This window comes from Perna viridis, chromosome 7 (assembly GCF_037379345.1).
Source record: "Perna viridis isolate PV_CMFRI_1.1 ecotype Kerala chromosome 7, ASM3737934v1, whole genome shotgun sequence".
Classification (NCBI taxonomy): Eukaryota; Metazoa; Mollusca; class Bivalvia; order Mytilida; family Mytilidae; genus Perna; species Perna viridis.
Window position 1 is genome coordinate 853,550 of NC_142451.1, and position 24,873 is coordinate 878,422.

At 33.8% G+C, this 24,873-nt stretch overlaps 2 protein-coding genes across 3 annotated transcripts in view; one reads left to right on the top strand and one right to left on the bottom strand.

The window, feature by feature from the left end:
* Positions 1-1,291: 1,291 nt before the first annotated feature.
* On the bottom strand, positions 1,292-14,364 carry LOC148610874 (uncharacterized). Of its 2 annotated transcripts, XM_088590721.1 has the most exons (9): positions 14,235-14,364; positions 11,153-11,256; positions 10,546-10,711; positions 9,572-9,865; positions 8,887-8,941; positions 8,153-8,211; positions 6,546-6,602; positions 4,140-4,199; positions 1,292-2,810 (listed from the first exon to the last, which is right to left on the bottom strand). In XM_088590721.1, exons 2-9 carry the CDS (start codon positions 11,189-11,191, stop codon positions 1,591-1,593), a joined length of 1,950 nt encoding a protein of 649 aa, XP_088446847.1. In that variant the 5' UTR covers positions 11,192-11,256; positions 14,235-14,364; the 3' UTR covers positions 1,292-1,590. The 2 variants fall into 2 exon arrangements, with proteins under 2 accessions (XP_088446847.1, XP_088446848.1); XM_088590722.1 differs by lacking the exon at positions 4,140-4,199.
* Positions 14,365-19,420: 5,056 nt separating this feature from the next.
* The window catches only part of LOC148610875 (uncharacterized), a 92,714-nt gene continuing 87,261 nt past the window's right edge, over positions 19,421-24,873 (top strand). The window contains exon 1 of the mRNA XM_088590725.1: positions 19,421-19,701. The gene's annotated coding sequence lies outside the window, so the exon portion shown is untranslated. The remainder of the gene's footprint in view (positions 19,702-24,873) is intronic.

The following is a 24,873-nucleotide window of genomic DNA, read 5'->3' on the forward strand; positions in this document are numbered from 1 at the left end:
GCCAATGTTGAATATATATTCCTTGTTAATGCACAAATTCACAGTTTTGATTTTTTTAAGAAAGATTGGGCTCATATCGCCATTCAACGACAAATCATGTTTTCTTGTATGTTGTTAACCCCGCCGCATTTTTTGCGCCTGTCTCCAATCAGAAATTTTTGGCCTCTGTATGCCTTGTTTCGTTTTCATCTTTAGTTTATTTTTATATTATTTGAGTATAAAGGGGCAACTCTTTCGCTGTACCTGTGTACAATGATGTTTTGGGGCAGCTGCAGCCTGCCCTGTGAAGTGAGGATTTCCTTTTCGTTCACTGAAGACCAGTGGGTGACCTTGGGCTGACATTTTAATCCAGGTAGGGTTGTTGTCTCTTTGACATATTCACCATATCTATTATCGTCATAAACATACATACAATCGAAAAAATAGCACAGAATTAAAACAAAAATAAAAACAACTCAAAACTAACAAAGTACAAAGCAATTTTGCAATATATAATGATATTGATGTGTATTAGTAATACTCAGGTTCTTGTTCAATATATGTACTCAGTTGGGTAATTCATGACGGATAGCGCTCGATATTATCACCGTACAGTCAATCATTTTAATTGTTAAAATCTTATTCATTAGTTTCATGCTAACATATCATTAACGTGTTAGCGTCTTTCCTAGAATAATACAGTTATTTTCAATGTTAATGGTCGAACTTTTTTCTTTTAAATTTGATTCTGATATCATTGGAACGACTCACCATTTGATCTACCTCCTTACATCAAACAAAACGGGATTAAACATTTAGTATGTGGGTGAAATCGGCGATACTATGTAAACGTACACACTAACACCTAGGTGTACAGGTCTGTTTCGTTTTTCAGTTATCAGCATTGTAAAAAAAAACACAATATTGACGCTAAATATTCAACCGTTCAACCTTTGGAAATACTTTAGAAAAACAGTCGGGAGATTCTCATTCCAAATTCCGCTAATTCTGTAGATTGATTGGATTGGAACGGATACGGAAGTTACAAACGGTTAAAAGTTTCGATCTTATTGGATAATCGGCCTTACGCGTGTCGATAGTGCAACGCCCACAACCAAGACTACTTTTAATGATCACCGCGTATTGCCTATTTTCAATGTAACTGTATCTAAAATAAAATGGAAATAAAATAAGAAAACATATAAGCAATCAACGCTTTTTCACGCCGATGAAACATCAAAAACAAACATTCATTTCTCAAAATATCGTTCATAATGCATTGTTGAACAATGAGAAATGATACACATAAACGTTTTAGAAAATATTTTTTTATTACTCGCTTTTGCATTTGCTCGAACACTTTAAACAGTTTAAAACAATTATTTCAAAGTCACAGTCTTATGTATTATTCATTTCATTTAACAAAATTGTGAATTTCATCAAGTCGACCACACCAAAAGTGTTTTTTTTGCCATATCGCCTTCATATCTTTCAAAACTGGGCGATTTTTGCTTCACTTTCTAGAAGTGGAATGGGTGGTGGTCAAAAAGTAATAATACATTTGTTTGTTTAGAATTGTTACTATCAGACTGTTATTTGCCATTAGGTGTTTTATGTTCGGGTAATATTTTGTTCATCTGGATATTCATTGGTGTTTCTTTTCGTTAGATAATCCTCGCCCTGGTTCTCAGAACTTTCATTTTTGTGTTTCCCGGAACATTCCTCTTTGTTTATTTCCTGTAAAAACTCATCAGTCGTCTGTTCCTTTGAAATGTCATCCGTGTTCGTTCCGTCAGAACATACATCTGTGGTCTGTGCCTCCGGAAAATCATCGTTATCCTGTCCCTTGTATTCCTTTGAGTAGGTCCACTTTAAACTATCTTTTACTTTCTGTGCCTCGAGAATATTGTCATTGTTCCGTCCCTCCAATGATTCATTGGAACATTCTTCAAAATAATATTTTCTGTTAAAACTTTCATCATCGGTAGCAATTTCGGCGGGGCACATAGTGTTATTCTTCATGACTTGGCTATCTGATGCTGAGGACGGATTCTGTGGTGTTTGATCGGAACAACTATTTTGACATTTTTTAGTCATAATGGTAACGTCGTCATCTGTTGTATGTGCAGTTTTCTTGAGGTCTTTTCTAGTAGAAATTTCTTTATTTTTTATTAAATTTCCTTGAGAGCCCCCATCTATTTCGCGTATCATCTCCTCAAATTTTTCTTCGTTTTCTTGAACTTCAGATTGTTTTCCTTGATCTTTACTTTGGTTGCAATTTGGTTCAGTTTCATGTGAATCGTCATGAATTTCATTATTACTGTTTACTTCACAACAATCAAAGAAACTATCATCTTCTTCATTTTTATCATTTCCTGAACTTTTTAAACTCGAATTACTTTCACTACTATTTGAATGTGTTCCAAAGTTTTCTGTTATTAATTGCTTTTTAGGAGCTAGATCATCTTGATTATCTTCGAAATCTTGATTTTCTAATTTTTTTTTATCTGAATTTTTTACTTGAATCATATCAGCTTCTATTCTAGATTTGTTTTTGACTTCTTGTTCTTTCTTGGTATTATCAACATTATGCAAATTTTCGCAACTCAAATATATATCAGTTACTGAGTTTTTTAATTCGTCACAATCATTACTTGCATTTAATACATTTATTCCTGATGAATTAAAATGACTTTTGGTTTCCTGAATTTGCTCATGGTCTGGGTCCTTTTTAATATAAGATACCTTTGAGTGGTTAATCTTCTCAGAATTCTCGGGATCTACTGTTGATAGTGCGACACGGACATCTGTTTGACATTGGTTTCTACTTCCTATTAAACATCAACGAGTATAATTAACTTCGTAAACAAATTATGTAAAATATTCGTTTAACATGACTTAAAGTTTTTTCTAAATACAGTTGCAACATTCATTGTACATGCAACGTAAAATTTTTTTGAATAATACTATTAATTTCAGGATGTCAATTCCTCGATTAACTTCATTGTTCACGTATGCGTAGAAATTTTTCATTGTTATTCACAGTTTCATTAGAACGGGGATAACCGTATAGTATTTGAAGGAGTAATCAAGGGAAACAAGGTAATAGCGGTAATCAAAAAAATGTAATCCAGGGACAAGGACCAGACATGGAAAACAGACATACACAACAAAGAATATAAAGTAACAAAAATCATACATACAAAGTAACAAAAGCAAATGAGCAACTCGGACTCCACTAAAAACTGGGAGCATGGACCATGTGCACCGGTAGGGTAAGCGTCCTCTGCTTTTCTAGAAACACCCGCCGAGTTGCTCATAAAAAGTCAAGTCCGGGGTAGACAAACGAGGAAAGGAAAACTATGACCCGTTGAATAAATCAGTTTTCATGGTGCTGATGGATACACCATAACGATCCACGAGTTCATGATGACGACCATAAAACGTCTGTAGTGATGACATCAATCTTGTAGCAACATAACCCTGTTCCAGAAGCCTAATTGTTAGAGTTCTGGCGCGAAACAAAAATTCTGCGTAGTTTCGGCAAGCTCTGGCATAACGTATGAGTTGTGATATGAACACTCCATACGCAGGTGCCGAAGGGATGTTGCCAAAAATGAAAGGAAAGTTGACAATTCTGAATGAAGATTAGTTGTCGTGTCGTCAATCTAGATTTACATCTGTGAAAAATTCGAGATAGACGCATTGACTTCTTCGAATTTGATAAGTTATCTCCAAACAAATGAACAAAATAGATGTAAAATTGTCACAAAGGATGATTGATGTAAACACTTTGAAGATATAATACCGAAACAGAGAAAGAACATGAAAGGAAACTGACAAATTGATCTTTATATGTCAAAATATGAATGTGTTTAACGACTAATTGCCATCACTAACGAACTGTTGATACGTTTAGCTTTCGGTTTTACAGGCCGTTACATGCAAAATGTATATTCCTCGTTGATGCACAAAATCACAGTTTTAAAATCTTTTTAAGAAAGTTTGAGCTTATATCACCATCCAACCACATATTATATTTTCTTGTATTTTGGTTACAGTAACAGTATTTAGTTATTTGCTTCGTTTTTTTATTTTTTTTTATTTTTTTTTTTTTTTCTTCATTGATTACTTTCTAACATATTTCAATGATTAATTACTTAATAAGATACTATTCTGAAGCAAATCTGTTTTTTTGACCAACGGAACACACAGGACTCCTGAAATGTAAACAAAAGTGTGTTTAAAACATTCTAGTTAATCACTATGTTTATCTTATCTTATTTTAAAATAAGTAAATGTGATTTGTATTTCTATCTTAACTAATGCTCGCAACGGCCCATGAATATAAAACAACTATTATAACCTGAAACCCTTTCCATTATTCTCATTCAACACCTACGAAAATATTTGTACAAAATAGTAAAAGGAAAGTGTGGATTTTGTTATACACAAGAAATGTTTTAAACGAGCTTATTACATCCCAAATGTTCTAGTTTCAATACCGATTAAATATCGGTAAAAAAATACAAAAGGTAATAATTTGACAATTCAGATAGATCAAATTCCAAGAACATCCCGAACGTGAAAGACTAATCAAGGGAACCACGGTTATAGCGGTAATCAAAAAGAATGTAACCCAGGGACAAAGACCAGACATGGAAATCAGACATACACAACAAAGAACATAAAGTAACTAAAATCATACATACTAAGTAACAAAAGCAAATGAGCAACTCGGACTCCACTTAAAACTGAGAGCATGGACCATATGCATCGGTAGGAAGAGCGTCCTCTGCTTTTCTAGAAGCCCAATTGCTCATAAAAAGTCAAGTCTTGGGTAGACGAAAGAGAAAAAAAACCTATAACACGTTGAACAAATTAGTTCTCATGGCGCAGATGGATACACTGTAGCAATTCACAAATTCATGATGACGATCATAAAACTTCTGTAGTGATGACTTTAATCTTGTAGCAACATAACCCTGCTCCAAAAGCCTATTTGTCAAATTCTAGCGCGATACAAAAAAGACTGTGTAGTTTCGGCAAGCTCTGCCATAAAGTATGAACTCTGAAATGAACACTCCTTACGCAGGTGCTGAAGGGATGTTGCCATATATGAAAAGAAAGTCGACAATTCCGAATGAAAAGGCATCACGTTTGTCGTAAAGTTTGGTCAGTAGTTTTCCTTTTTCATCAATTTCTAAGTGTATGTCAAGATATGAGGCTGAAAACAGGAAACAAACATTATCTATACACAATGTAGCAAATCGAATTAAATATGTTAAATATAAAAAACGAATAAAAGATTAAGGAAGTACCACAATACAACTTCAGCACTGTTAATATAACTCCAACAAAAAAAGAATGTGACAGCAGTTGCGTCGGACGGTTATTAATGTCCGGTTTGCCAGCTGCTGCATTTCAGTTTTACCCGTTAATAGTCTAGCAATAATTATGCACCTCCCCCAACACAATTCACAAAGGAGTCTAATAAAAAATAACGGACAAATTCTCAAATGGCGATATCATTCAATTTAACAAAGTATTATGATGTAAATAGATCAAGTAAATAATGTAGTAAATTCGATATAACATACATAATTAACTGTAATACATTCGAAAAACTGACACTGTTTCAAGAATGAACTTAAAGATTTGAAAGGCATTGAAATGTATCACTGTTTTGATTTTAAGGCCAACACATTAAAATCTGTAATTCATAAAATAGCGTAGTAGTTCATATAACCTAGCTTTCTCCGATACTGAATGTCAAGTTAGCTACATCAGTGTAGCTAGAAAGTGTCAAAGAGTAATTAAGGGAACCAAGACTTTAGCGGAAATCAAAAGAACGTAATTCAGGTACAAAGACTAGACATGGAAAACAGACACAGGCAACAAAGAACATAAAATAATCGAAATATAATATACAAAGTAACAGGAGTAAATGAGCAACTCGGATTCCACTAAAAACTGGGAGCATGGATCAGGTGCACTGGTATGGTAAGCGTCCTCTACTTTCCTGGAAGCCGAGTTGCCGAGTTGCTCATAAAAAGTCAAATCCGGGGTAGACGAAAGAGGAAAGAAAAACTATGACACAATGAACAAATCAGTTTTCATGGTGAAGATGGATGGATACGCCTTAACGATCCACGAGTTCATGATGGCGATCATAAAACTTCTGTAGTGATGCCTTCAATGTTGTAGAAACATAACCCTGTTCCAGAATCTTAACTGTAAGAGTCCAACGCGATGCAAGAAGTCTGCTAAGTTACGACAAGCTCTGTCATAACGTATGAGTAGTGATATGAACACTCCATACGCAGGTGCTGTAGGGTTGTTGCCTCAGATGAAAGGAAAGTTGACAACTCTGAATGAAAAGTCATCGTGTTTGTCGAAAAGTTTGGTCATTAATTTTCCTTTACTAGTTATCTTTAATTGGCCATAAACTATGTTCTCACATTATCAAACTCGTTTTTTTTTCTGAGCATTATTCTCCCCCCCCCCAATTTTCCCTGATTGTTATAAATCATATCATGTAAATGCAATGAATAATTCTGACTTACCAAACATGGTTAGCATCAGCACTACAACTGTTAGTCCTGCCAGTTTATTTGAAGATTCTGAAAAATTTTATACATGACAATTACTGTTCTTCGTTCCATATACAGACGCATAAAATTACCAGGGACGATGATTGTGATTTACCGTCTATGTACTGGATTCCTAAACTTCACAAGAATCCATACAAACAACGTTTCATAGCTGGATCTGCAAAATGTACCACCAAACCTCTTTCAAAACTTTTAACTTCTATACTCACAACTGTCAAAGAGGGTCTGCAGTCCTACCACAACACTTGTTACTCCTGTAGTGGTATTAATTCAATGTAGATCCTGCAAAATTCGAAAGATCTTATGGAGACAATCAGTTCAAGATTATTATCTGAACGTAATAGCATTAAAACCTATGATTTTCCAACACTGTATACTTCTATTCACCATACTCAGTTAAAATCCCGACTTAAAACGTTATACATCGTTGTTTTCCAAAAAAGATGGTACACATAGATACAAATATATAATTCTTGGTAGAGATTCCTCATACTTTGTAATAAATAATTCCAAAACATCTTCCAAATATACAGAGGAAGATATTTACAAAATGCTGGAATTTTTAATCGACAACATATTAGTCCAGTGTGGTGGACGTGTTTTTCAACAAACAGTCGGCATTCCAATGGGAATAAATTGCGCTCCTTTACTTGCTGACCTATACCTTCACTCTTATGAGGCTAACTTTATAGATAATCTGATCAGAAAGGAAGAATATCATTTAGCTAGATCCTTCAATCTCAGTTTCCGCTATATAGATGACGTATTATCTTTAAACAATCCTAATTTCGGGGATTTGATACATCGCATCTACCCAAAAGAATTTGAGATAAAGGATACTACAGGCACTTTGAAGTTAGCCTCATATCTTGACCTACACTTAGAAATCGATGAATAAGGAAAACTATTGACCAAACTTTACGACAATCGTGATGACTTTTCATTCAGAATTGTCAACTTTCCTTTCATCTGTGGCAACATCCCTTCGGCTCCTGTGTATGGAGTTTTCATATCACAACTCATACGTTATGCCAGAGCTTGCCGAAACTACGCAGACTTTGTTTCGCACTAGAACTCTAACAAATAGGCTTCTAGAACAGGGTTATGTTGCTACAAGATTGAAGTCATCACTACATCATAACAACTGATTTATTCAACGGGTCATAGTTTTCCTTTCCTCGTTTGTCTACCCCGGACTTGACTTTTTATGAGCAACTTGGCGGGTGTTTCTAGAAAAGCGGAGGACGCTTACCCTACCGGTGCACCTGGTCCATGCTCCAAGTATTTAGTGCAGTCCCAGTTGCTCATTTACTTTTGTTACTTTGTATGTATGATTTTAGTTACTTTATGTTCTTTGTTGTGTATGTCTGTTTTCAATGTCTGGTCTTTGTCCCTGGATTACATTCTTTTGATAACCGCTATAACCTTGGTTCCCTTGATTACTCTTAAAAGTAGATTTACTAATACTTCAAACTTAATTTGGCAAGTGTTTTAATTGCCAACAGTCTCGATCTAGATAAAAATTATGTTTCAAATTAAGGAATTACTATATCACTTACCAGGTTGATCAAAACCACTTCCAACTTGCTCTTTTATGAAGGTGCCCTTTTCTTGATCTCTGAAACGGAATAAAAAGTGTCTTGTCATAGAAAACAAACGATATTTTAATATTATTGTTGTTATCATTATTATTATAATTATTATTATTTTTTTACTTGTTTAAAGATTGAAGAGCATAATGTTCGGTCAAAGTGAAGTTATACACTTCTTACATAGATGATTTTTTTTTCTGATCTATTTCGATAAGTTTGTTATTTTCGTTTTTATTATAATCTTTTAAGAGGTTTTTCTGAAATATGAAATGGCATAATTAACCTTTGTATGTCCAGAAAGAAACAATTAAAACAATTTTCTCCTAGGTTTGAGTCCAACGCGTTGGATGTTCCTTGTTTGTCATTCCAGTATGAGGTATGTTCTTTCTAGCTGCTTTTAAATATGAACCTATAGACTCTTTTGTGCTAACTGTTGAATAGTTGATGAGCATGCCTGACGCATTCTCGATATACACTCCCGCGAGGAAATTGTTTTGTTCTACCCAAGCCCTACCTCACGGAAGTGCATATTGAGAATGTTACCGCAAAAGAGTGGTTTGGCATAAGGTGATCTTAAAACCCCTTTTATCTTCATGCATATCACATATATCGTTTTATATTATTCAAATCAACATGAAATAGTTTGCGGAGATACATGTTTTATATTTTCAGTCAATTTTGTTTTCGTTGAACTATCTTACCTTTGTTCTTTTATAGATTTACTTGTGAAGTTTTTGTAAGATATGTTCCAAGTTCCTGCAATAATGTGAGGCTAAATATGATTAAAAAAAACTTTTTCATCTTTTCATAATTTTTTCACTGTTTTTGGTTAAGAAAAAAATGTGTGTATGACAACCATTACTCTTTTACAAAAAAATATTCTCTTAAAATTTAATAATTATCTTACATGTATTTTATAAGTGTATTTTTATATACATGTAAAGTAAACTCACTCATTTTGTTTAGATGATTTTATTTCTACATATATGTAATATTTTTTCAACAGTGGCGAGATTTAAAAGGAGGAGGGTTGTGATAATGCCTCAATACCTAACCCTGCCGCATTTTTTGCACCTGTCCCAAGTCAGGAATTTCTGGCCTCTGAATGTATTGTTTCGGTTTCACTTTCAATTAACTTTTATGTTGCTGGAGTATATGGGGCAACTATTTCGCAGAACCTGTGTATAACGTTTTGGGGGCAGCCTGCCCTATGGTGTGAGGGTTTCCTCGTCTTTTATTGAGGAGCAGTGGGTGACTTTGAGTTGACATCCGGTTTGGGTTGTTGTCTCTTTGACATCCATTTTCGTAATAAATTTGGTATATTATTCCCATGATATTGTTAGAATGATCATTTTGTATGATGTGTAGGGAAACCATTTGAAATACCTGTGTCTTGTCTAATACATGAACAGTCGTTGTCAGAAGGGGTACATGAATATTTGTTAATGTTTAGTGCTGAGACAAAAGTAAAACCCTGGTTAATATCACATCCACATGGTGTGTCCTTTATTGCTGAACGTGATATATCGTGTCCAATAGCCAATTGCCCCTCCTCAACACAACGAGACTTTTGGTATATACAAGATGTGGTCTTGAACGTGGAAAAATCAAACGGTTGGAAACGGTCCATAGGGCAATCTTCGGTATTAAAATTATTGTTGTTGATGGTTGTCATCTGGCCTGTAAAATTGAGTTTTAAATAAAGCTAATTACAAAAAGAGATGAGACGCCATGTCATTTAATAGACTTGGTTATGTTGATTATTCAAATCGTACATTTAAAAGGAGTTAGTGAACTTAATTAAACGTTAAAGGAAATAAGTAACTGGGACATAAATGTGTTGAACTTTTTTTCGGATACTATAACTTTAAAATAATTTGTTTTAAATTAATATCACATATATTACACCGAGAATCTGTTTTGGGCACTTTCAAATTGACATAGCAATATGTACTTTTAATTAACACATACGCCTTGCATATCCAATGTTACAAAATGTATTTATCTAGCTGAGGTGTATAGATTCATTATGTATAAAACGATTGATAAATCAACAGCAGTTTAACGCATCTTTTTCATGCGAATCTCTTGAAAACCAAATCTGATGACTTTTCCGTTTGTCTACTTTCCATTTTAATCTATTGTATATAATTTGAGCATTATGAAAATTATTTTAATCTATCCCTTCCAACATCATTTGTACCAAAGCAAAATTAGCTATGACCATTAAGGTAGCAAAATACAATACAAAAATCAATGGTAGTTTGAAATGATTGTATTTCACATTTACGTAACTTTCATTTAAAATCAAATGCTGACACACAATACAAAATTTAGTGTAATGTATTTCTTATACCTACCCTTAATCTCTTTCCTAGGTCCGTCACACGTGTCCACATATATCCCTCTAGAGACATCAAATAAGCAAGTATACTGATTGGGTATATGACACAAAGTCTTGGCTTTTAGATGCCAGTGTCCGGCTGATGGACAAATAAACTCATATCCCTTACAGGTATAACAATACTGAAATTACACATCCATTAATATCTGTGAAAAACACACATCGCTGAAACTCGTCAGTTTCTTACGAATTGCTGTTTTGATTTAAATATTCTTTACTATGACATTTAATGTTTGCTTTTTGACGTAATGAGAGCTAAGATCAAATAACATCCTTATCTGCATAAATGTGCCTAAAATATTATCTGTATTTATGGTATGCAGTTATATGTAACTAGGAAAGAAATAAACAAGTTATAAGTCAAGGTATTATGGACGAATTGTTTAAGAAATTGCTTTCGCATAACAGAAAATTTAGAAAACTTATGATAACTTTAATTGAAATCAGTTTCAAATTCCTCCTTTTTAAATAGAGGAGTAAAGTTAATACTTTAAAGCAGTTGATATGTTTAGCATTGTTGTCTTTATGGGACAACTATGAGCACAATATCTAGGTCAACTTACTATTATGAAGGTGTACTGATAAAGAACCGAATTCTTCATTTTTCAGACCTCAACTGCTTGAATCAACACCACAGAGTCCGTTAAACGAACATTTTCTGTTTCTTCTTATATAGAAAAGAAAAAAAAACAGATCAGCTATAAAGTCAGCCTAATAAGAGTGAAGGAATAGGTCAGTAAGTAGAGGAGCACAATTTGTTCCTATTGTCCTATTGGAATGCCGACCGTTTGTTGAAAAACGCGTCCATCACACTAGACAAACATTAAACATTCCAGCATTTTGTAAACATCTTCATCTGTATATTTGGAAGATGATTTGGAATTATTGTTAAGGAATTTTGTTGAAGAGGAATCTCTACCAAGAACTATATATTTGTATCTAGGTGTACCATCGGGACTTTAACTGGGTATGTGGAATAGAAGTATACAGTGTTTAAAAAGCATAGGTTTTAATGCTGTTATATTCTGATAATAGTCTTGAACTGATTGTCTCCAAAAGATCTTTCTAGAACTTTTTAGAATCCACATTGAATTTATACCACTGTGGGAGTAACAAGTGTTGTGGTAGGACTGCAGAACCTCTTTGACAGCTGTGAGTATAGAAGTTAAAAGTTTTGAAAGAGGTTTGGTGGTACATTTTGCAGATCCAGCTTTTTTAGAGGGTGTGATAGCAGTATAGGTCTTATCACTGCTATTATTGTCTATGTCTACCTCAAATACAGAATAAAAAAAAATATAAGACCATTGAAAGTTTACTTTTGAAGCTTTTTAATGAGTATATGGCTTATATTTTTTATTACAGAATTATAGTCAAAATGAAAAAAATAATCCCCTCCCTTCAAATTTTGAGATAATCAACTGACAGTATACAGAGATTTTTTGCAAGAAAGGACCCCCCCCCCCATTTTGAGCAATATTAGTGTATCGTATATATATACAATATAGGTATATTGTCGAAAATTATTGAAGATATGTGATGAGGCGACGGTACGGGTAGGAAATGCGAGGCTCCGCTGAGCTATTTCCCCGTTCCAAGCCGAATACACATACCTTCAATAATTTTCGACAATATAACTATATTGTTTTTATCCTGTTATATTAATAGTTTTGTGCGTGTGTACATTTTTAAAATAAAATTTTAAAATGCATATCCCCTGAGAAGCCCCGATCGTTGAACCCGAAAAAAATTAATACGCATGGCGCATGACTCAGTAACCATTGAAATTCAATCCGCACCATATAACTCGTCAAAGCTGTTTGAAGAAAATAAGAAATGTATCAAAATTTATTTAATTCCAAGAGACAAATAAGTAAAATGAACAATAAATACAAATATTTTGAATGTTGTAAAGTCGATTTTAAGAACATTAAAGTTTTGAATTTCGCGAGGAAGGTGGAAGCTGACTTGTTTCTGTTTGGTATATGGCAGTAGAGTTCAGGGGTGCAATTTGTGCACTAGTTTCTTTGGGATTTGAAATATTTGTTTGAAATTCATGAAATAGAGGAGGCAGTTGTATGGGCAGATCTATAATGTAGTGTTCCTCTGATTCATTATCTTGGGGTTTAGGCAGTAATAAATCCAAGACCATAACAATATCCTGGTCATTTTTCTCTTCAGGAGTTTTATCATATTGTAATGCTTCAATTTCTTTAAGTGGGGATCAGTTTATGTTAAATTGTGACGGACACTCTCGCTCCGAGTCCGACATGACTGAAATGACAGGGGAGGTCGTCTGCAAACTGATAATGAATCAAATCTGAACGAGATTTAGGATTTGCCATATATATGACGGTGATAAAAATACAAACAAAATCATTATTTGGTTTACATAAAATCTTTTATTTCATTCAGGTGAAAACGAAAGAAAACAGGGAAAAAAAGATTAACCGGATACGCAATCGCAATTTGTTTATTTCGTATCTATGGTGGCGGCCATGATTAATTTACACATACCAGAAAAAAGTAGTTCCGTTGATCACGTGAGTGGGAGGAGCCAGAAAGTCGATAATCTGCTAATGTACGGATACAGCAAAAAATAACCGTATACCTTTATTCGTTTAACAAGTAACCTCATTGCAGGATAAATTGTATAATTGACCGTTATATATCTATGTTTATCATGATAAGACTACACAAATTATTTCGGTACATATGAATTATAAATGTTTGACTCTTTGGCGAATGGTGTTTTGTTAGGAGAAAGTTATGCTAGAAATGTATAGGATTGAAGAAAACATTACAAAGGTTACCATGCTAATTATCTTTTTTAATTACTCTTGTAATTCACATTGAGGACCATATCCCTTTGTGGTATTTGGCGCTGGAGATATTTTTAAATCACGATTCTTATAAGAAGAAACTTCGATCAGGTGTATTGAAATTATTTTTAAACATCCCTTCGGCTCCTGCGTATGGAGTGTTCATATCACAACTCATACGTTATGCCAGAGCTTGCCGACACTACGCAGACTTTTTGTATCGCGCTAGAAGTCTAACAAATAGGCTTCTGGAACAGGGTTATTTTGCTACAAGATTGAAGTCATCACTACAGAAGTTTTATGGTTGTCATCATGAACTCGTGGATCGTTATGGTGTATCCATCAGCACCATGAAAACTGATTTATTCAACGGGTCATAGTTTTCCTTTCCTCGTTTGTCTACCCCGGACTTGACTTTTTCTGAGCAACTCGGCGGGTGTTTCTAGAAAAGCAGAGGACGCTTGCCCTGCAGGTGCACCTGGTCCATGCTCACAGTTTTTAGTGGAGTCCGAATTGCTCATTTACTTTTGTTACTTTGTATGTATGATTTTAGTTACTTTATGTTCTTTGTTGTGAATGTCTGTTTTCCATGTCTGGTCTTTGTCCCTGGATTGCATTCTTTTGATTGCCGCTATGGCCTTGGTTCCCTTGATTACTCTTTGTGTACGCAACGCGCCTCTGTTTTGATTTCGGGTTTTCCATCTTCTTTCTCTTTGGCTATCTTTGATGTACCTCTAAAATATATTTATAACTTGATCATCAATAGCAAGATAAATTTTAGACATCCATCAATGTTGCTATATATAATATATACCGAAATACTTACCTGGATTCAGAAGTCTTTGTCATTCCAAAGGTAACCGGGAAGTAAATTTCGCTGAAGTACCGTGCTTTCAAAAATGGAACAAGACAACTTCGGCCTGTTTCATTTTCGTTTGCATTAAACAAGTTATTTTTAACTTTTATAGTTTTTTTTTTCTTTTTTGACATTTTTTTGTATTTTTACATTGAAGAGATTTTAGCATTTCTGTCTGTTCTGAAAATCAAATCAGACATATTACATCGATTTATTATACATTTTGTATAAATGAAATCGAAGTATTAATGCAAACACTGAGAGAAGATTTAGTCGATGGATGTCCCCCAAACAAAAATGCATAACCCTGTCAAATGAACCCAAATTGATATTCAATGGACAAGACTGCTTATTAAATAAGGTTCTTTTTTTTAATAAAACAAAAATATCCAGTGCGAAAATGGAATATATATATATGTATATGTATAAAAATATTTACAATTAATAAGAGTATAAGACCAAAGAAAGTAATAATTCATACAGTCAAATGCAATGTCACTCTGTATGAATAATAACTGTGAAAACGTGGTTTAAAAGTTGGTTGTAACGTCACAAAAAGTTAAGGTCACCGATATGATGTGGAAGATGAGAAAATTTGCTATGGTTTTCCTCTTTCATAGCATTCGGACAATTGTAACTCGACATAATATTCTTACAAAGAAGAGGATGTTCATAGGTTTTATTACCCTTTCATATTGTGTCTTGCTTTATGTATTTTTTTTAATTAATTGTTGTTTAGTATTTTTCCTAGGATTTAACATTGAATTTCGCTTTAACGATGGATTTTACTTTTATGAATTCTTGAATGAAATTATTGAATATATAGAATGAAAGAAGGTTGAAGTAGCATTGAAAACTAAACCTTACTATAAAATATAAAATAGAACTTAAAAAAACAAATGGGCTTTATATAATCAACAAACATCACATCCAAGGTGTGTCGAAATCGACGATTACACATTTTATCAATATGGAGCGAGTTTGGAGATAAAACAAAGTTTTCTTTCATACATTATTATTATAATTACCTTTTCTAATATTGTTTTTTGCTCAAATCTGGTGCACCTGGTCCATGCTCCCAGTTTTTAGTGGAGTCCGAGTTGCTCATTTGCTTTTGTTACTTTGTATGTATAATTTTAGTTACTTCATGTTCCTTTTTGCGTATGTCTGCTCCTGCGTAAGGAGTGTTCATATCACAACTCATACGTTATGCCAGAGCTTGCCGAAACTACGCAGACTTTTTTTATCGCGCTAGAACTCTAACAAATAGGCTTCTGGAACAGGGTTATTTTGCTACAAGATTGAAGTCATCACTACAGAGGTTTTATGGTCGTCATCATGAACTCGTGGATCGTTATGGTGTATCCATCAGCACCATGAAAACTGATGTATTCAACAGGCCATAGTTTTCCTTTCCTCGTTTGTCTACCCCGGACTTGACTTTTTATGAGCAACTCGGCGGGTGTTTCTAGAAAACGCTTACCCTACCGGTGCACCTGGTCCATGTTCCCAGTTTTTAGTGGAGTCCGAGTTGCTCATTTACTTTTGTTACTTTGTATGTATGATTTTAGTTACTTTATGTTCTTTGTGATGAATGTCTGTTTTCCATGTCTGGTCTTTGTCCCTGGATTACATTCTTTTGATTACCGCTATAACCTTGGTTCCCTTGATTACCCTTCCATGTCTGGTCTTTGTCACTGGATTATTTTCTTTTGATTACAGCTATAACTTTGGTCCTCTTGATTATTCCTTGACAAAAGGCTGAACCATCCATCTTATTATCCTTACCGGTGCATTCTACCAGTGAATTTTGTGTTTATAAAGTTTCTTTTTTAAAATTACTATCATTGCACTTTCTCTCCTGGTTCGATATCTTTTTCCACAGTTAGTAATTTGTCAAACATTTTCGCATTAAGTTACAGAATACTATTTGCTGAACACTTAATATTAATGTGGGTCCTTTTTTCGTTATGGTTGCTTTTGTTGAATTCGTGAAAAATATTTTTTACAAGTATATTGGTTGGTCGTGATTTCTTCGAGTGGAATATTTGAGAAAACGGTAGTACGTATGTTGTCAATAAAAATACGGTAGAGTTTCTCTCATATTGTTGATGTACATGTTTTAGCTTTTATCGTAAAATTTTATTTTATATTTTAAATGTAATAAGATGTTTTACTGATTGTTAATAACGTTACGAAAACGGCCATCTCTTTATTTATTCACAGTGGTCTATTATATAATAGTTGCATCCAATCCGTCTATTTTTTAAACTCCATTTGCAAATTAACGACATATTAGTGACTTAGTTTATGTCGCGATTTCTTAGAGTCGAATTTTGAGAAAACAGAGTATGTATGTTGTCAATAAAAATATGGTACAGTTTCTTTCATATTGTAGATGCACAGTTTTTAGCTTTTATCGTAAGATAATATCATGTTCTTTTTGTTTAATATTATAAGATATTGTACTGGTTGTAAATAAGCGTTACGCAAGCAACCATGTGTTTGTTTATGTACATTATTATATTAATAGTTGCATCTAAGCCAAAATCCAGTTGCAAATTAATGACCTAGTTAATTTTGTAAGCTGAAAATCATCAATGGCCCAATGAACTAAATATTACTTGGTGAAAGCATTTTATACAATGCATTTAAATAATGCGTTGTGTGGCAGTGCATTTATTTAAAGCTGCTTTAGCTGCCAAATATGTTCAGTTTTGATTTTACTGAATTTGGCTTTAATGAAATAAATCTATATTTATGCATTTGAAGCAATATATGTCGATAATACCTACAGAATAGCTCTCATCTATTTAATTTTCGAGATCACTTCCAAAGACTGCCGACAGGACATTCATCCTGGGTTAAAATACTTTCACTTTGTTTAAAAAAAGGAACAATGGATTCACAGGTAAGCATATGTCTTGTTTTCATTTCATTTCATCTAATTCTTGATTAGTTTTCAAATACATAATGACAATTAATGACCATATTTGTACCAAATCATATCACTTCACGTAAATTATAAAAGGATTCTGGCGTTACATTTAGATTTTTACATCTAGCCCAGAGAACTTGAGATAAAAGACACTACAGACACTGTGAAGTAAGCCTCATATCTTGACCTACACTTAGAAATCGATGGTAAACGAAAACTATTGACCAAAATTTACGACAAACGTGATGTCTTTTCATTCAAAATTGTCAACTTTCCTTTCATCTGTGGCAACTTCCCTTCAGCACCTGCGTAAGGAGTGTTCATATCACAACTCATACGTAATGCCAGAGTTTGTCGAGACTACGCAGACTTTTAGTATCGCGCTAGAATTCTAACAAATTGGCTTCTGGAGCAGGGTTATGTTACTACAAGATTGAAGTCATCACTACAGAAGTTTTATGGTCGTCATCATGAACTCGTGGATCGTTATGGTGTATCATTTTGTGCCATGAAAACTGATTTGTTCAACGTTTCATAGTTTTCCTTTCCTCGTTTGTCTACCCCGGACTTGACTTTTTATGAGCAACTTGGCGGGTGTTTCTAGAGAAGCAGAGGACGCTTACCCTACTGTTGATCCTGGTCCATGCTCCCAGTTTTTAGTGGAGTCCGAATTGCTCATTTGCTTTTGTTACTTTGTATGTATGATTTTAGTTACTCTATGTTCTTTGTTGTGTATGTCTGTTTTTCATGTCTGGTCTTTGTCCCGGATTACATTCTTTTGATTACCGCGATAACTTTGGTTCCCTTGATTACTTTTAAACGGCTTGAGTCCGTCAAGGAAATGGATCTTCTTTGTCGTTGATTATCCACTTTCGCTTTGCAATCAGACATTTGTTTTTAGAATCGACCATGACAACGCATGCACGGATTAAGGCCACCAGAAGTTAAATGCACACGAATTTTATCTAGGTCGACATTTTGTCTTGAAAGACAATAATATGAGGAAGATGAAACCTACCGTAAATATCTAAATAAAACACCTTTGATTATTTTTGTCAGCTCTGATTTGTCATGGTCTGAAATGTTTTTGGGTCGAATTGTCTGGCATAGGTAAATAAGATTCTTATAAACTGCAAAAGTCTTAGAAGATTTATTTTATTTAGTTTCGTTTCATTTTGTTTCGATTTGTGTCGTTTAATTTTGTTTTATTACGTTTTGATTCATTATTTTGTATTGTTTCATTTCATTCCGATTCTTTTTTATGTATTCATTTCGTTTTGTTTTGTTTTTTTTCATCGTTTCGCAATTTTTAAGAACCCAAGAATTATTGGTAATATTGATGACGTATTTTTTGTAAATCTGGATGCCATGCTGCAGACTATTTTGGCAAAGCCCATCTTGGAAAAGCTATGATTCGATTTGTATTTAATCAGCGAATCTAGCTAACCGAGACTGGTTTTGTTTTCAATCGCATCTACAAAGTATACGCAAAAGAAGCTGCCATGTTGATGTTTTATCTCCTGAAAATGAAGGTACAAACCGGGTATTGATGCTTTTTTTGCCATAAATATACAGAACTAAGTTGATAATACAACCATTTACGCTCCCTTCGGGAGCGTTATCGACACCTATTGCATGTAGGTAATGGATTTTATTACTGGATATCAATGGAAATTATACAGGGAAAGTACAATTTAGTAGAAATAGTACAAAATTAAGGCACAATTAAAATCAAAAGAAACGAAAATTTAAGAAAATGACAACTAAAGCAGCTTTAATGCCTTGTATTGTTAGTCTAGTATTTCTGGTTGCAACTTATATTAAAGCGCAACCACTTATTTTATTCATAAACTTTAAGTTGATGAAAAAGTCGTCTGCATGTGCATAACCTAAAAATTACCGGGGGTCTTACCCATACTTCAGGGTTGAAATTCGGCTTTTTTTCGGTTTGATCCATTTTAGTATTTGTTTCACATTTCACTTGAAAGATGTCATCTCAGCTAAACGGGACTTCAATGATATTCATCATTGAAATTTACATTTCGTCATTAGTTAATAACAAATCTATTTATAAATGTTACGGTTAACGCACACAGGTGAACACATGTTAATGTTACAAATCATAAACATGTTTACAGGTATGACTATAATTAAGTGTGACGTACTGATTTGTATACCTGTAAAACGGGTATATGTTTTATTTATGAATATTTCTTTACGACTAACACCCGTGTTGGCGGGTTCATGCAAAGCATGATCTTCTATTTAAGGGTATAAATAAGTATGTTTGAAGGATGTTCGTCATTCGAAGCTTTGCCTAGTAGCACATCGGTTACATTATGTCCGAACGTCGCGAACAAATAGAGGATGAAGATAGCTGACTACTAGAAAACCCAGCTGATATCGCACAACATAATCCAACTCACTCTGTACCGGTACAACAAGCTGTTATCTCACAGAATGATAAATCGTTTCAGTTGCTGACTTCTTATTTTGACAGTAAGTTTTCAGTTCTTAGGAACGATCTATTCTTGTGGTTGTTATTTTATGTATTTGTTGTGTGTGTCTATTTTGCAATTAGGTTTCGTTCGAATAGTTTTGTGTTGCCATAGATGTCATAGCGGTATGAGTTCTAATTCTGCGGAGAGAACGACCAAAAATTTGAGAGTCAGTTAGAAGAAAATCAGAAATTCTGAAAATTTCCTTTTTACGATTATATCATAAATTTAGTTCCAAAGTACCTGAATGAAGCAGATATGTTGTATTCGTTGTTACCTTAAATCTAAATGAAATGCTTCATTGAAAGTTTACTAGTATTGGTATGTCGTTAATAGGAATTTTTTGCACAAACTGAAACCAGTTTTCTAGAAAAGGGGTAATATTTATGTTGCGTAGGAAAATTAGTTGTTCTTTTTTTTTATTGTTATTTTTAGAAAATTGAATCATCTATATTACTAAAAGAGTATTTGGTTTTGATATTGAAAAATATGCCAATCCTTCTCAGAGTCGTCGTCGCCTTCTCCTTAACGTCTGATTGAATCTTCTCCTTTAATTTCAATATTGTGTTACTATTTAACTGCAGTTTTTTCATTCGAGACTTTTACTGTCAATTCACCTTATAAATATATTGTCTGCAGTGAAAAATGGATTGGATATTGTTGCAATACTACCTACACTCGTCGTGGCATTAATGATATGTGGATACTTAAAAATTCTGAAGATTTATTTGAAACCTAATATTCCGTAGTTTTTTTTTTAAAATAAGTTTTTAATTTTCAACACTTTACACTACGTTGCTACATGATAAATTGAAATCTTGTTTAAAAACACTTACTGATTGTTCCAGAAATAAAATTTTTCTAAGTTACAAATCCACATATTTTTCGTAAACACCTCAGAAGGGTAAAGTGTGCTACACAGAAATGTAGTTTTTTAGCAGGCTAACCCTTACCCCAGCAAACATATTTTACCCCATCACACACTTTATTTGCCTGTCCCAAGTCAGGAACCTGGTATCCAGAGCTTGCCGTCGTTTATTATGTTCTATGTTATTTTTACTATATAGAATTCGATTTCCGTTTTATGAATAGTTTCACTCTCTTTATATCGAGACTTTTTACAGCTTGTTTTATGGTACAGACTTTGCCCAACATTAAAGATCGTAGGGTGACCTATAGAAATTTAATTTTTTGTTGCTTGGTATTCCATGGATGATTTTCGCGTTTTCAAATTGAATTCCTCATTGATAACATAGTTCATCCATTTGGAGAAGCTATTTTTCAATTTTCTATTAACTTTAGTTTAAAAGGAGTTATGAGAATGTTATCCCGGGTACATTTTACGTCTTCAGGAACATTCAAACACCTAGGGATTGGAAAGTAACCCTCAATGACTTACGCCAACCACTTTAATCAAGGATTCATCACTTTAGGGTAAAATTACAACAACGAACGTCACTTTTTCCTCTATAACGCCAATTAACCATCGACTGTTTTCGAATTTCGGAGCACCATAGCACGAAGAAAATAAATTCTCCAGAAATATGTGTGAGGAAAAGTGGTTGATTTCCTGGTAACCATAAAAAAAAACGATATATTTTCATAAAAAAAATATCAGTTTAAAGTTACATCCTCGTTTAATTTTGCGTGTTTGGAACTGATAAAAAACAGATGTTGCAATGAGACAGCTTAATTAATCTGTCAAGGTAAAATCCATGTTTATTGTTACAATTAGACTCCACAGTGGCAAGTCAATAAATGTAAAATGATTTAATAGCTTTCGGAATAGATTAAAAATAATTCACCCCAAACAAAACTTCACGGTGGTAAGTCGTCAATAAATGTCTTTTTAAATTGTTTGTTTACTTGAATATATTTTTCTTTATCTTAAAACAAAACCTACAATGAAACTACAGTAAGGGTATATGGCTCGTCGGAAATTTGCATTGTTGATATTTGCAAACAATAGTTAAAGGGAAGATAGATTTTTGAAACCTTAATGGTACGTAGAATAACCACATTCTTTAATTTATCAGAAATTAGGAAAATTATCATAGCAAATGTTGAAATATGAAATAAAGCAATATTTTAGAAAAAAAACATAATTATTGGAATTTGCCAGAGAATAATCTGAAAGAAAACATTAAAGCTCGTTTTGTTTTTACTTATATTTTCATTATTTCATTAGCATTGTTTTTACTTACTTTGTTTATTTATTTATTAGTTAAAGAACTTGTACTCATTATCAGGTTTCTCGTATACAGAGTATATTGACGCAACGAGAAATTCTTCTATTCTTTTTAAGATACAAACCGTCCATGTTCCCAGTTTTTATTGGAGTCCCGAGTTGCTCATTTGCATTTGTTACTTTGCATGTATGATTTTAGTTACTATATGTTCTTTGTTGTGTATGTCTGTTTTCCATGTCTGGTCTTTGTCCCTGGATTACATTCTTTTGATTACCGCTATAACCTTGGTTCCCTTGATTACTCTTCCTCTACAAAATGAAAAAAATTGACATCAAAATATTATCAGGTAGCCAAATATCTAAACTGTCCAATGGTACCAAAATATATGGGATAACACTTAGGGCTTTGGAGTATATGAAAAATGTGTACCCTTACCTCACCGCTTAAATTGACAAATGTTTCAATGTCAAAAACCCTAGAGTATTTATGCTTCAGTAAAAAAGTGGTTTCTTTGTTATGTTCAGTTTAGTACTTTCACTATTAATACTTTTTGGGTTCTTTTGATGATTTGTGGTAATTTTCATAGCCGAAATTTATCAAAATATGAAAAAGCAGTTTTCGATTGTCTCATAAAATGTCGTCTATATTCAAATCTACATGTTATTACTCTACTAAAAACTTCTACAATTTGTATCATTCACTAGATAATTCAATTTCTTATTAATTTTTCATTCAGAATTGTCAACTTTCCTTTCATCTGTGGCAACATCCCTTCGGCTCCTGCGTATGGAGTGTTCATATCACAACTCATACGTTATGCCAGAGCTTGCCGAAACTACGCAGACTTTTTGTATCGCGCGCTAGAACTCTAACAAATAGGCTTCTGGAACAGGGTTATGTTGCTACAAGATTGAAGTCATCACTACGAAAGTTTTATGGTCGTCATCATGAACTCGTGGATCGTTACGGTGTATCCATCAGCACCATGAAAACTGATTTATTCAACGGGTCATAGTTTTCTTTTCCTCGTTTGTCTACCCCGGACTTGACTTTTTATGAGCAACTTGGCGGGTGTTTCTAGAAAAGCAGAGGACGCTTACCTTACCGGTGTACCTGGTCCATGCTCCCAGTTTTTAGTGGAGTCCGAGTTGCTCATTTACTTTTGTTACTTTGTATGTATGATTTTAGTTACTTTATGTTCTATGTTGTGTATGTCTGTTTTCCATGTCTGGTCTTTGTCCCTGGATTACATTCTTTTGATCACCGCTATAACCGTGGTTCCCTTGATTACTCTTTACATAATGAAACCACCAAAAAGTAATTGTTATGAAATAATTTTCCAAAAACGCACAAATGCTATTCCTACCTCTAGAAAACTGGTTTCAGTGTCAAACACAATTATCAGTTATGACTAAAGTACATCTCATAGGAGTGTGGTAAAGATCCACAAGGATAAGTGCACAATAGATTACTATTAAGATGCCTACTGTCAAAAAGTGTAACATAGTAATAGTTTCAACATCCATAAATTTAAATTATTTTTCCCAAAGTAAGGTTCCCAGTAGTCTATAAAAATGTACAATATACCTGCGTTTCCCGTCTTTAGCGAACAAATCGCAACATCTCCATGTTCGTTGTGGGAATGAAAAAGTAGTATCAATGTTGAAAATAGAAAAATCTGCTACTACCTAGAGAATGACCTGATAATCTCTGTCAGTCAGGCCAACTTCAACTCATTTCTAAAAATTGAGACCATTACAGAATAACGACAGTTTTAAAGTAGAGACAGAAAATATCATTATAAGCACGACAGGGCAATGTTTGTCATATTATGTCGAGATGTTCAAAACTTATGTTATTCTGTTTATCGACGAGGGAACAGTCGGTTTAATGTAACATTGTTAATTGCCGATATTTTATCAGGCGATAAGAACACAAAAAATACCATGAAAGTGCCGGTAAAACGTGTTCTCGACAGGACATTGATATGTTGCCAATAGATTGAAGTCGCTATATCAAGGAGTAATCAAGGGAACCACGATCCCAGCGGTAATCAAAAGAATGTAATCGAGGGACAAAGAACCAGATATGGAAAACAGACATACACAACAAAGAACATGAAGTAACTAAAATCTACATACGAAGTAACAAAAGCAAATGGGCAATTCGGACTCCACTAAAAACTGGGAGCATGGACCAGGTGCACGTTTGTCATAAAGTTTGGTCAAGATATAAGACTGAGTTCACATTGTTTGTAGTATCCTTTATCTCAAATTCTTCGGGGTATGTATCAAATCCCTGAAATTAGGATTGTGTAAAGATAATACGTCATCTATATAGCGGAAACTGAGATTAAAGGGTCTAGCCAAACGATATTATTTCTTTTGGATCAAATCAGTTATAAAGTCAGCCTCTTAAGAGTGCATGTGAAGGAATATGCAAGCAAGTAGAGGAGCACAATTTGTTCCCATTGGAATGTCGACCGTTTGTTGAAAAACGCGTCCACCACACTGGACAAATATTTTGTCGATTAAAAATTCCAGCATTTTGTAAACATCTTCCTTTGTTTATTTGGGAGAAGATTTGGAATTATTTCTCACAAAGTATGAGATGTATAACGTTTTCAAGTCGGGATTTTAACTAAGTATGGAGAATAGAAGTATACAGTGTTGAAAAATCATAGGTTTTAATGCTATTATATTCTGATAATATTCTGATAATAGTCTTGAACTGATTGTCTCCAAAAGATCTTTCGAATTTTTCAACATACAAAATGAATTAATACCACTACAGGAGTAACAAGTGTTATGATAGGAATGCAGAACCTCTTTGACAGTTCGGAGTAAAGAAGTTAAAAGTTTTGAAAGAGGTTTTTCGGTACATTTTGCAGATCCATCTATGAAACGTTGTTTGTATGGATTATTGTGGAATCCAGTACATATACGGTAAATCACAATCATCGTCCTTGGTAGAGAGACCAGAAG